A 12,861-nucleotide genomic window follows, 5' to 3' on the forward strand; every position below is an offset into this window, starting at 1 on the left:
CCACCTCTCTCTTTCCCTCTCACACTCATACTCTCTCACTCTCACACGCCTCGCATCCTCTACACACACCACAAACCATACACCACCCCCACGCCATCGAGAGCTCTACATTCCTGCTTTCACCACACCACTGTCCTTGTTTTATTTTGACTGGACTCTGCTGCTTCTGTTGTTTTATTGATCATTGGGCCTGGGACTACATTGTCTATACATACACACAGAGACAGACACTCAGCTCAGATACAATGGCACCCGACTTGAACTCTCTGCCCTCCTCACCTAACATGTCGAAGCCAGAGCTCCCCTCCAATGGGGCTGGCCACAGCGGCAGCAATGGTTTTGCTAATGCCATCTACGAGGGCACGGCGCCAGGCCTCAGTTCTGGACGCAAGCAGCCCAACATCCTCTACATCATGGCCGACCAGATGTCCGCACCACAGCTGAAGATGTACAACCCGGACTCTCAGATCCAGACGCCTCACCTTGACGCCCTCGCGGCGAGGTCCGTTCAGTTCGACTCAGCCTACTGCCCCTCGCCGCTCTGCGCACCTTCGCGCATGAGCATGATCTCGGGCCAGCTGCCCATGAAGATCGGCGCTTACGACAACGCCGCCCAGATCCCCAGCGACACCCTGACGTATGCCCACTACTTGCGGCTCCAGGGCTACGTCACTGCCCTCGCCGGCAAGATGCACTTCGTGGGCGACCAGCTCCACGGCTACGAGAAACGCCTCACCTCGGACATCTACCCGGGTGATTTTGGCTGGTGCGTCGACTGGGACAAGCCCGACACCCGTCTCGAGTGGTACCACAACGCCAGCTCCATCCTCCAGGCTGGCGTCTGCGCTGCCAGCAACCAGATGGACTACGACGAGGACGTCATGTTCCAGTCCCAGAGGTTCCTGCGGGACCACGTCCGGAACTCGGATGATCGCCCCTTCTGCCTGACAGTCTCACTGACTCACCCTCATGACCCGTACACCATCTCCAAGAAGTACTGGGAGCGCTACGAGGGTGTGGATATTGATCTGCCCAAGGTTCACATCCCCAAGGAAGAGCAAGACCCCCACAGCAAGCGCCTGCTGAAGGTCTGCGACCTGTGGGACGAGAACTTCACCCCCGAGCAGATCAAGAAGGCAAAGCGGGCCTACTATGGCTCCTGCAGCTTCGTCGATGACAACATTGGCAAGCTCATCGAGACCCTCGAGGACCTGAATCTCTCTGATGACACCATCATTGTCTTCAGCGGGGACCATGGTGACATGCTCGGCGAGCGTGGCCTCTGGTACAAGATGAGCTACTTTGAGGGCTCAGTCCGCGTGCCCATGCTCATCTCGTATCCCAAGTGGTTCACACCCCACCGCGTGACCGAGAACGTCTCCACCCTCGACATCCTGCCCACCATGTGCGACCTGGTTGGCACCAAGCCAGACCCTACCTTCCCCATGGACGGCCTGTCTATGATGCCGCACCTCCTCGGTCAGGGCGGCCACGACACCGTCATCGCCGAGTACACAGGCGAGGGCACCATCGCGCCGCTGATGATGATCCGCCGCGGGGCCTGGAAGTACATCACCTGCCCTACGGACGGCAGCCAGCTCTTCAACCTCGAGAACGACCCGTACGAGCTCAACGACCTTGCCAAGAGCCTGGGCAAGAAGCGCACAGGCTCCTTGTCCGCTGAGGACCAGAAGGTCCGCGATGTGTTTGACGCCTTCGAGGCCGAGGCCAAGGAGAGGTGGGACTTTGACGCCATCACCAAGGCGGTCCTCTTGTCCCAAAGGCAGCGCAAGTTGGTGTGGAAGGCGCTGAAGATTGGCCAGTTCACCAGCTGGGACTTCCAGCCTGAGAAGGATGGCCGCAACGAGTAAGTCTTCACGCACACAGATCTTACTCAGAATAAAAATAAAAAAAAAGTGTTAGGGCGAAACAGGGCTGACCACAATCTTAGATACATCCGCTCTCATATGGAGCTTGACAACCTCGAGAGGATGGCGCGGTACCCGCCCGTCGACAAGTATGGCAACGCGACCAAGACCGTCCTCGTGGACCAGGCCGGCGCTCACGGAGAGTAAAAGAAGACCACACCAGCACTACACCGCCTGCGACTGTTTCAAAAGCGCGCGATGCTTTTCTTTTTCAAAAACTTCTGCGAATGATATCCCGGGTGCCTGAAGTTGTGTGATTTTGGACTTTCTTTTTCACACACAACTTTTTGAATGACTTTCTTTGCGAACGACAACGACGATTATCTTGGATGTTACGGATGTTGATTGGAGCTTTTGAGCGTGTCTCATTGTATCACCAGCGGACGCACGATATGTCTGGCAGTGTTTCTGCCCTTTTCCTCGCTGAAACTGGCTTTCCTTCTTGCCTTTTCTATGAACTGTCCTGTTATTTTATTATTTTCCATCTATGTTCGGCGTCATATTGGCCGAGAAATTTTTTTTTTTTTTTTTTTTGGGAAACGGATAAGGGTCTGGTCAGTCTTTTCTTGGTCGGTTTCCAAAAAGCACTGCTTGGACTTGGCTGGTCAGGCAGGTTTAGAACTTAGAGAAAAATGGACAATTGGATATGCTACATAACTGCTGGGTCTCGATCTCACCAGTCAACTAAATGCCTTGGTGATATGTAACCATGTCCTAAGATGGCGACATTGTACAAGTGTAGTAAAAATCTGAGACAACTAAGCAATTCGCCGGCTCATTCGGCCCCTCATTCCTCAAACTCCTGGGCAAGCACCACAGGGCGGTCTGGACTTCCAAAGAGGCCAGATGTCTCTTGTCATCTGTCTCCTCCTGACAAATGGGGCCATAGAGAACGACGGGAGGTGTCTCGTCACTTCTCCAGGTTCTGACGTGCTTCGGTTCCTGCGGCATGCCAGCATAGGGCTGGGGAGCGGGCTTGGCTGCAAGGGACCCGTGAAGTTGGAAGGGAAGGGGGGAGGGGGGTCTACAGGAAGTGAAAATGAGATGGACGGAAAAGAAAAAAACCACAACCCCTTTTACCCACCGATCTATCGAAAACAGAAACACTTGTTCGAGAATTGTTTTTGCAGAGGGATGTGGTGCGAGGATCTGGGGGAGAGGAGATGGTGCAAATGGGAGGCAAGATGTCGTGATTGGAAAGGCTGACGAGGCTTTCAAGGAGGTGAAGGAATCCCTGCTGGATGACTTAATGTGCTCAGTCAGGAGGTAATAAAAGGGAAAGAACTAAAAAAGAAAGAGAAACAAAAAGGGGAGGGGGGTGGGTGAGTCAAGGGTTAGGGTAGATAATACTTTTGCACTTCTACACTGTACAATATGACTATGTATCAAAGACAAGGGGTCGTGGTCTAAGGGTGGGGTCCGTTGTTCCACCCACCCCTCCAACCCCGGCTTTATTTTTGGCGGAAGCTTGATGCTTTTGGTGGGGGCTGCCACCTTCAACCTCAACCCATTGTGTGTGACGACCTTGGAATAGCTTCAGCCTGACAGAAACAAAGCTTGCACTCTTATTTTCTACCCAGACACCTGCCAGCACACAGATACACCCTGACAAACTGGCACTTCATATCCTGAGCTGGCCATGATGGCAAGCAACATGGCTCCAGTAAATAACCTGCCGCAAGGACAAGGTGGGCTTGGCCTGAGCCCTGCCGAGCTGCGCGCCCTCGAGGGCACACGCTTCCGCCTGCAGAACCTCACCAACAGCCTTGTGAGCTTTCAACATGATCTCTACATGAACCCTGGAAGCCTGCCTAGCCCGTAAGTTCGCCATCTCCCTTTGTCAAGCCTCTCTCCCTGCTTCTCTCCCTCCGTTTCTTCCCTCCTGTGTGTGTGTTGCCTTTTCGACTGACTGAACTTTGGGCCTCTCCTAGACAATCGCTCCAGACCTCAGCCGGTATCCTCAAGCACCACACCACCTACCTCCTCGAGATCCTCTCCAAGCACTCGGCCCTCTTCCAGCGCCTCGCCGTCCACCCATCCCCCAACTACCCGGGCCGCACCCAGGAGGATGTGCTCGGCGTGTTCCTCCGCAAGAAGCTCGAGCCCCAGGTGGAGACGCTCGTCGAAGCAGCGCGCGACGAGGCCCTCGCTGCGGGCATCTCCCCGGACCGCTCCTTCGTGTCACAGGAGGGCCTGCTCGCGCAGCGCGAGCGCGAGCGTGCCGAGCGGCGGCAGGCTAAATTTGGCCTCTCGATGGGCGGCCTCGACGCAGGCGGGGAGTCCTCGTCTGAGGAGGAGGACGAGGCCGAGGGCGAGGGTACCAGTGGGTCTGATGACGAGGGCGGGGAGCGGGTGAACGAGCCGATCCCCCTGGGAGATGTGTGGGTCGACTCGATGGCCTGGTGCCGGGAGCGCCTGAAGAGGTTCGCGCACGAGTTCGAGGAGAGCCTGTACACGGCTGAGGAGCGAGCGATGGGGATCGAGAACGTCCGCACGGGGCTGAAGCGCTCGCTCGAGGAAGAGGAGGAGGACGATAGCGATGACGAGGAGGAAGATGACAGCGACGAGGAGGATGGTGAGGGGGACACGGCGATGAAGGACATGCAGCCCATCGCCCCCAGCTCGGGACAGCCGGCTGGACAGCCTGGCATAGGCGGTCGTGCGGCGGCCGAGGAGGACAGGAGGAGACCGGCGATGGACGAGGTCCGGATGGTGTCCCTCGTGGCCAGGGGCGAGGGTTTGACCGCGGAGCAGGTGCAAAATCCTTCAGTGGGTCACCTTCAGTTCCGGTGAGAGCGATGTCGCAGTGTTTTGCTGAACGGCTGCTCGAATTTCCCAACGACTCGATGATCAGCCCATTTAGGATGGTTGTACATCCGCCGCAACGGCCCATACTCGGGATTCATCCGCGCAGACTTCTTTTTTTATGGCCGATGTATTCAGCCGGAGGGAGAGTCGCGTATTGGGGCCAGGTCGCCTCAGATGTTTATCTGGCGGGCTGTCACGGAGTGGCCATCGATTATTCTTGCTAGAATGCCAGAAACCTCAGAGTGACGAGGACGATACCTCAACGAGCTTAGAAATGATACCCCAATGTTTTTCCGTGTTTCTCAGATTGCTATATCGAGCTTGTCTAATTTCAATGTGACCACAATGATATATCCTATGTCAATTTTATTCATTGCCGCTGGGAAAAGACTCAACATGAGCGGGACGGAGCGACATAATCGAGTGAGAAAGACTTGAGAGGCATCGCAATGGGGGAGAAGAGTGTGCTCAGAGCAGCGAGGTGGACATGCATGATAAAAAGAAGATGATCATGATTCGATTCGCAAACAGCGCTGTAAAATAAGATGTATGCTTATGATTGATTTGACTTTTAGATTTATCCCGTGATGTTCAATGTCATCGTACTCACACGGGAGACTGGACGCGTCATGCTTGACGCCGTCTAGCTAGCCCGAGTGTGCTCTATGCAGTATGTACACCAAGCCCATAGGTTATCACCATCCATCCGCCTGTGACCTCATCGTGCGTGGTCAATGGGCAAGGGCCGAAAATCGGTGTTCAACCTGTCCTAGGGGCAGATGCGACCATCATCACGCCGACTACCAACGACTCGTTTCTTGGCGCAGCACATAAATAGTGATCCGGAGGTCTTCTCCATAGCTCTTCACCTGTAGAGTGTCTGTCCGTCTCTTGATTTCCGACTCGCAGTGACTTCTTCTTTGGGAATCTGAACCGCTCAACTGCCCTGCGACGTCTTCTGGGAGAATAAGCCCACCACTTTGTAGAAGGTATCCTCGACCGGTGGCATCGCAAAAGCAGGTGCGGCGTCAAAGATCTCAGCGAGACGCTGCGGTGCAACGACGGCAGCATGTGCGTCGTCATCACCCTCATCGACATCCATAGCCTCGCCGTCAAGTTCTTCATCGCTGCCCTCGTCATCAGCACCATCTATGATGACGGGTTTGCTCTCTTCCGCTGCGTCCTCCTCGGCGGTGGGCTGGTCGTCAAGCTTCAGCTCGGACAGGGGCCGCGCGATGTTCGACGAGTCCGTGCCCTCCACGATAGGCCAGATCTGCGCTGCTGAGTCGACGGCCACGAAGCCCGATGAGCCGACGGCCGGCAGAAGTGCAGTGACGAGGTGTGGGAGCTTCTTCATCAAGTGAGGTTCGTTGTCCTCCAGGCCGAAGATCGCAACCTCCGAGAAGGCGCCCCTTGACAACTTCCCGTTGGTAGCTTTCAGGAAGGGCAGCGCGACTGCGAAGCTCTGAGATTTGTTGTCGACGGCAAGGTGGGTCATCTTTGCGGCAGACTGTGACCTGTCACCTAACTGAACGCCGTACCGAAGCTCATCCCTCACGAGGTCGTACACAGCGAGGTCCTCAGAGAGTATGATCAGGCAAGAGTTGAGGAGCTGTAGTGATCTGACGGCACCCTTGCACAGGTCTTGCAGGCTATTCCGTATCTCTCCTGACTCCATGTCAATGATATAGATGACGACTTCGTTGTAGAAACCATATGCCACAAATAGAATGGAGCCGTCTTCCGAGTAGGTCAGCGCCCCGCTCTTCTTTTGCGTCGCCTGCCCTCCCATGGGCATCAGCTCGTCCTGTGACTTCACACTCTCACCCAGTGCTATCGTCCGAACACAAGACCAGCTGACCAAAGCCTCCCCGGTGGGAGCGGTGGTCGCGAGACCGTCACGCTCGCGAAGCCGAGGAGCCCAAATTCGAAGGCAGCCGTCCTCTCCAACAGTCGCAAACTTAGTAGACACTCTGTCTGCAGCGATAGCGAAGACATCTTCCGGCTGCCGCGTCGAATGAGGGCCATTGACCCTGCTAGATAGTGTCATGGTCGTCCCGTCGTCCTTCGTCTCCCAGAACTTGAGGTATACCTCACGACGTTCACGGGTGTACTCCTCCGCTGCAGCGATCGAGCCCTCCGTAAGGGCCACTACATCTCGCTCAGGAGGTTCCCACTCGTCGATAGTGGCGAGCCATTTGCCGTCATGGGAAAAGGCGAGCTGGCATGCTCTTGGCTCGATGATCGGATGGCCCGAGGGTGCTGCGTACAGCTGAGCAGTGTTCGTCCTGGTCAGTGGCTGTTTTGCAAGACTTTGGAAAGACCCAAGGTCGAAGCGCTGCAGGAAAGGCGTGATCGGTAACGAGCCGACGCGAGTGGCTTGTTGGCTGCTGCCGACGCAGATAAGCAGCTGAGATGGGTCTCTGGGGTCGATGGCAGCTGCTAGTGGCGCATTGATCTCGTTAAGACCCTCAGCTACACGGTGGATCAACTCATCCTTGGATTTCTTGGCCTCGAAGACAAGCGATTGTAGACCTGACACATAAGTGGTGGGCTTCATTTCCGCGGTGGACAGGACCATTGACGAGTTGTCATCCATGTGAACAGCGTAAGACGAGCCGCTGGGGGAGACCACGATATTCTCGATGCTGGCAGCAAGGTGCGGAAGAAAGTCAAGTTTGCCGGTGTCCAGTTGCCACAGTACAAGTACTGACTCTGAGCCACCGGATATGAGATAATTGCCTAGCAAAGTTCGTTAGCAATGGTAAAACCTTGGGCAGGCTATCATTCCATCAGGAGACATACCATCTTTGGACCATGCCACACTGTGGACAGCCTTCCGATGCCAATGTTGCTTCCTAGGTACGTCGAGTCCCTTTTTCAATTTATTTTGCAGCTGTGTGAGCAAATCTGAGTACACGAAAAGGGCACCTCGGACACATCCAACGGCCACGTCAACAACCAAATCGTTCGAATCGTGACCAGCCTTCTTTTTGGAGCCAGATTTCTTAGGCACGTGCCTTATGCTCAGGCAGCACACATCGTCGACTGTGTTTACAGAGTAAAAGTCATAGTGCAGGTTCTCCACGCTGTGGTTGGTCTTTTGCTTCAGGGTACCCACGAGCATCGTGCTCCCTGCGACAGCAACAAGCACGAGGCCACCGATGGCGGCCCGGACAATATTAACTCTCCCTATGTCACTTTGCAGGACATGGCTCTTGGGGCTGGCAAGGTCTGATGGATCGTATGCGACAATTTTGAAGGAGGATTTCAGGCTCTCCGAGACAAATAGGACATCCGAAGGCGTCTTGTTCAAGCTGACCGACCCGACTGTCATATCGTGGATAACTCCTGCCTTCGTTCGGAAGCAGTCCTCGACCCCAGTGCCGTTCGTCCAATCAATGCGCCATATGCGTCCGTCGGAGGCAGCGAGCCAGACAAGATTTGGTGACGTTTCGGAGAGTGCCGATGCGACGAGGTAAGGAGCGCCACTGTTCGCGCCGACAACAGGCAGCGCAATCCGGCGGACCAGCAGGGAGTCGGCGACAGAGTAGATTTGGAGTGATGTGTCGTAAGTGATGAGTAGGAACCTAGATCGGACGTCAGTACAGCGCAATGCTCGTGAGAGGGAGCCCAAGACCTACTTCTCGTCCGCACTGAAGATGGGATCTACATCAGACATCCTTCCACCCATTGGCTCGGATATTCTCCAATTCTGCGAGTTGTTCCTCTGAAAGAAACCGTCCTTCGCTCGAGACTCGATCCCGCCTTGATTGGTAGCCGTCTCGTCGCTCGCGCGGTCCGCATGTCCTTTCCTTGACGGCGTGGCAGAAGCGTTCTCCTTGTCCGCCCGTCCGTGTTTTCGTTTCTTGGTGTGGGACGACTCGTCTCGGTCGGCCTTGTCTCTCTTCCTCTTCTCAGATCCTTGGCTGGCCTGTGGCCTGGAGGATGCCATGGTGCAGGTCAGGTCGGACAGGAAGAGGGGGGAATGAGTGCTTTGTCGTGGGGGGCAGAGAAAGGTGTCACCCATGAGGACTTTGCATGATCCCGCAAGGCACAGACAGGTACCAGGGCCTTCACTGCTGAGAATTTCTTGAGTGCACGATAAGGCGGCGATAAGAGAATTTTAAGTGGGGCTCGTCACTCGAAAGTCAGAGGCGGCTCGACTTGCTCCTAATTTTGACCTTAGACAATCAATGATTCCTCTTCTACCGCCTTTAGAACCCAGTCCCACTACACCCAGCACTCTTGACCATCCTGCATCGCATCGAAACCGCTTCTCCGTGAGAACTTCTCTTGAAACCTCAACCTGCATCCGCCTTGCTTTTGATCGTTGAGAAAGGATGATTATCCCCGTGCGGTGCTTCTCCTGCGGCAAGGTCAGCAAGCAGACAAAACGAACCCTGAAAAGCACGAGACTGACACCAGGCGTAGGTGACAGCCGATTTGTGGGAGCGCTATCTGGCCATGATCGACCAGGACATTCCTGACGGGTAAGAGCGCTCAGTGGTGCGATGGACTTCCGGGGTGGGCGATGAGCTGACGCGATGCGACAGAGACGCGATGGACCAGCTCGGCCTGAAACGGTATTGCTGCCGCCGTATGATCATGACCCACGTCGACCTCATTGAGAAGCTACTCAAGTACGTTTTTCGCGGACCTCAGACAACCTCACCATTGGCTGACAACAAATGTCTCTGCAGGTACACGCCCGATGGACGCAACGAGAAGAAGAACCAGCTGCACCAGAACCAGTAGACGGAAAGAGGCGCGGATCTGGAACCAAAAAAAAAAAAAAATAGCTTTTGTTTTTCATTGCATGGCGTCATGGCTTGTGTTCTTTTTCTACGAATTCACGGGGCTAGACGCGAAGAAAACTTGATATCGAATGGCTGGATTTCTTGAAAGAGGGACTTCAAGAAGAATTGTGAAGGAAGACAATGGAACGCCTCGCGCGCCCTCGCCAAAAGTCTGCATATGCTGATCCTGCTATGCATTGCATACTTCTATCTACGTGGTCTGCTGCCTCGACGTGCTACTCTGCTTTCTGTCGGCAAGGCAGCAATGCGCTTCGGAATATGAATTGGCGAAGGTAGGCTTGGAAAGATGGAAACTCGAAACTACCGAGCGAGGGAAGGCAGCCACAAGAGTCTGAAACGGGGCATCCATGGTTAGTGAGTTCTTGTGGGTTATCAACAAGGCAGGCGGCGTTGGACTCAGAGAGGGGATGATCCAGGAAAGATTGCCGCAATGACCAGGCAAAAAATTGTCCTCTGCATATTTGGTTGGTAGGATTTCTTTGGTTGCCCTACCCCAACGCCTCTCCCGACGTGGTTGGACAAATAGACGCAGCGCTACTAGCTATCTCTAGCTATCAGCCTATACCTCCCAAATCAAGCTTCAGACAAGCCGCTCTTTCCGAACCGGAAGGAAAACATTCATTCCTGTCCCATAATGCGCCGACACATCATACATATGCACGACAGCCGGAGTAGTCTGGATCATATCGTCTTCCACGACAGCCTGTGTGGACGCGCTGGTGATACCAGCCAGGATCATCGACTCTCTCCCGGCGGCTAAGCTGCAGCTATATCGAAGACGTGTCAACGTCGTACAAGGCGGTCAGGATGCGGACGAAATGCCCGGGACCACATTCTCGGGGCTGAAGTCAAGCTAGTTCTGCAGAGATCAACCCAACGTGCAGACGACCGTCTTCAAATGACTCGACACCGTCGTGGACAATACGAAGCGGACGGAGGCATCTGTACGATCGACCCGTCGAGGGGAGTAAGTGCTTCCTTGGACAAAAGATTTCCCACCACGATGAGCCCTGTTGTTCTTCAGCACCCAGCGGCCCAATGCGGGATTTGGGTATCAAAAGACAATCTTACTAGTCTTATACTATGGTAGGTGTGACAAACCATAAGGCTGTCAGCTATCCAAACAGGTGGTATAGTTCAGGATGATCTGGATAACATACATGTCAGACCCAACGCCGGTGTGCTCTGAAGGAGGCTGGCTCTGGATTCTCACTCGTCGTCCAAGAATCACACTGGCTCAGACGGCAGGGATGGGCTCGAAGGCTAAAGAAGACATGACCCCACCAAGCACTTTGGTCCGTCGCCTGTCAATCCGCAAGAAAGAGCCGACACCATCCGGAAACTTCACGGGAACACTTGTACCTTCCTTGCTTTGCTTTGCCATGCCTTGCCATGCGTGCATGCCTGCCTCCGTGTTTCCGCGCCCAAACCAAGACCATGGGTGGCTCCTCGATCCACAACCTTGTCGTCACACATATCGGCAATCGCCAGTCACTATAACACCATGATGACATGAGGCACAATAATGGAATCGTTAGATGATCGAGCTTGTCTACTCATAATTGTTCCATTAATATTTGTCAATTGAGGCGCCATGCTATCGAACGCCGACCTCCAGAAGTCGATCAGCATCTCTTGGTCCGGGGCAAGGCCCAGGAATAGGTGACGCTAAACTCAGAAGGAAGAGGGTTCCCAGATCTCCGGGACACTCATGAGGACGAGACAGGGATTGTGGAAGATCCACAGAGGGGTTGGGAGGTGCAGCACACGCTGCACACTGCAGTAGCAACAGCAGCAACAGAAGAAGCGTGAGAGCCAACAGGATTGCACAACATGCCTCGGTAGACAAAGGGTCACACCCAAGGGCCCAAGAAACAGGTGATGGCTAGCCGGCAAGCTGCAGCTCGGTCCAGTCTGTCTTCCCTCACCCAGCACTGTTGATGTTCCAAGTGTAACGGAGGAACGATGACATCGCGAGGCACCCACGTCGCCCTTCTGCCGATCCGATGGAACTTTGAGACCCGGTAAGTAAAAATAAAAATAATTGAAAGAAGAAAAAATACCATAGTAGACGCCCCCTCCCCCCAGAAAAAACAAACATCACCTCAGGATGACCAGCTCGAGCTGCAGTCACCCGCCAGGAGCTGCAAGAGATGCAGCCCGCACAGGAACAACCATGTCGCCGCCCTGCCAACTGTCAAGTCGCCAGAAACATCACAATCCTGACTATTCAGTGGGCCCCGAATTCATTGGCCCATAAGGAACGGTAATGGTTGCCCTGTCGATCGCGTGGCTCCATCCACCTGCTTCTGATCCGGCTGGCTGGGAACCCAAGTCACGACGCCGACATGTTCTAGAGACGATGATGAAGAGGGCCAAGACTGGCGCTGGCCTTCAGTCTTTCTCTATCAGCGCGGCCGCAGGGTATACGCATTGCCCTTCTTCTAGTTTGGTTCCGGACCTGTGTTATCGACAGGGGTAGCACAGCATTTGACCCCGATGTGACTTGCTCGTTGAATGGGTCCCCCCCGAGCTGCACACCTTGACACCATCTCTAAGCGCCGAGGCCCTGTCGCCTCATGCAGCTCTTTACTGGCTACCAGCCTTGGCCTCCACCAGGCCGGCTCGTCGTCCTCTTCCTACTGGCTGGGAGCGTCTTGGAGGGGGTTTGATGGACGAAAGAAAAGAAAGAGAGCATCTGCACCCGCCGGGAACACCACTGCAAGTCCATGCATAGTACGTGACGGGCTGGATCACTGAACTAGGTTCCTCGCAGCAAGTATTGCGACCAGGCAAAGCCTCCTGACCTTTCGAAATCTTTGCCTCCCCCACCTCTCAAGATTCCTTTCTCTCTTGCGTACGCTCAAACAATAGTGACTGCAGGAGAATCTTTGGCTGTCGCGGCGCACCAATTATAGCAGCCTGCCGGAAAGGTTCTATCGTCCCACGTTCCTGGTCACTTCCGTTCTCGCCTCTCACGCCCCCCCCCCCCCCTTCCGGCGAGGCTCATCCTTCTAACCACATCGCCGTACACCACCAGTCAAATTTGAGACCCGTCTTTCACTGGCTCGATTTCACCACCAATTCGAAGTCGCCGAACGCCACGGGTATCAGGTCTTCCCACAAAAAACTTCATCATTGCGCAGAAAACCCGAGGCGCACCTTTTGTCCTCTGACCACAGCCGGTGTCGCACCGACGTTACCAACCGTCCGGCCCGCGCCAACCTCGGGGCGCCATTCGTCGGCGCCCGCTCCCCTTGATTGACTTTCCTGAAATCTCCTTGCGTGCGCTGTTGGTTTTGAGC

At 54.8% G+C, this 12,861-nt stretch overlaps 4 protein-coding genes across 4 annotated transcripts; 3 read left to right on the forward strand and 1 right to left on the reverse strand.

The window, feature by feature from the left end:
- Nucleotides 1–284: 284 nt before the first annotated feature.
- On the forward strand, nucleotides 285–2,583 carry M406DRAFT_291661 (uncharacterized protein; the record flags this gene model as incomplete). Its single annotated transcript, XM_040918979.1, has 2 exons — nucleotides 285–1,867; nucleotides 1,952–2,583. The coding sequence occupies 2 exons, from the start codon at nucleotides 285–287 to the stop codon at nucleotides 2,073–2,075; spliced, it is 1,707 nt and encodes a 568-aa protein (XP_040775509.1). The 3' UTR covers nucleotides 2,076–2,583.
- A 1,044-nt stretch (nucleotides 2,584–3,627) lies between these two features.
- On the forward strand, nucleotides 3,628–4,487 carry M406DRAFT_233404 (uncharacterized protein; the record flags this gene model as incomplete). The annotated part of the gene is made up of 3 exons (XM_040915938.1): nucleotides 3,628–3,746; nucleotides 3,860–4,106; nucleotides 4,290–4,487. Coding segments are annotated over 3 exons (564 nt in total), but the record flags the coding sequence as incomplete, so codon positions are not given.
- Nucleotides 4,488–5,673: 1,186 nt separating this feature from the next.
- Nucleotides 5,674–8,691, reverse strand: M406DRAFT_42104 (uncharacterized protein; the record flags this gene model as incomplete). The annotated part of the gene is made up of 3 exons (XM_040924182.1): nucleotides 5,674–7,478; nucleotides 7,542–8,326; nucleotides 8,381–8,691. 3 exons carry the CDS (start codon nucleotides 8,689–8,691, stop codon nucleotides 5,674–5,676), a joined length of 2,901 nt encoding a protein of 966 aa, XP_040775511.1.
- A 388-nt stretch (nucleotides 8,692–9,079) lies between these two features.
- Nucleotides 9,080–9,494, forward strand: M406DRAFT_259527 (DNA-directed RNA polymerases N/8 kDa subunit superfamily; the record flags this gene model as incomplete). Its single annotated transcript, XM_040917299.1, has 4 exons — nucleotides 9,080–9,115; nucleotides 9,171–9,229; nucleotides 9,293–9,379; nucleotides 9,440–9,494. The coding sequence occupies 4 exons, from the start codon at nucleotides 9,080–9,082 to the stop codon at nucleotides 9,492–9,494; spliced, it is 237 nt and encodes a 78-aa protein (XP_040775512.1).
- Between the last annotated feature and the right edge of the window lie 3,367 nt (nucleotides 9,495–12,861).

This window comes from Cryphonectria parasitica, assembly GCF_011745365.1.
Source record: "Cryphonectria parasitica EP155 unplaced genomic scaffold M406scaffold_5, whole genome shotgun sequence".
Taxonomy (NCBI): domain Eukaryota; kingdom Fungi; phylum Ascomycota; class Sordariomycetes; order Diaporthales; family Cryphonectriaceae; genus Cryphonectria; species Cryphonectria parasitica.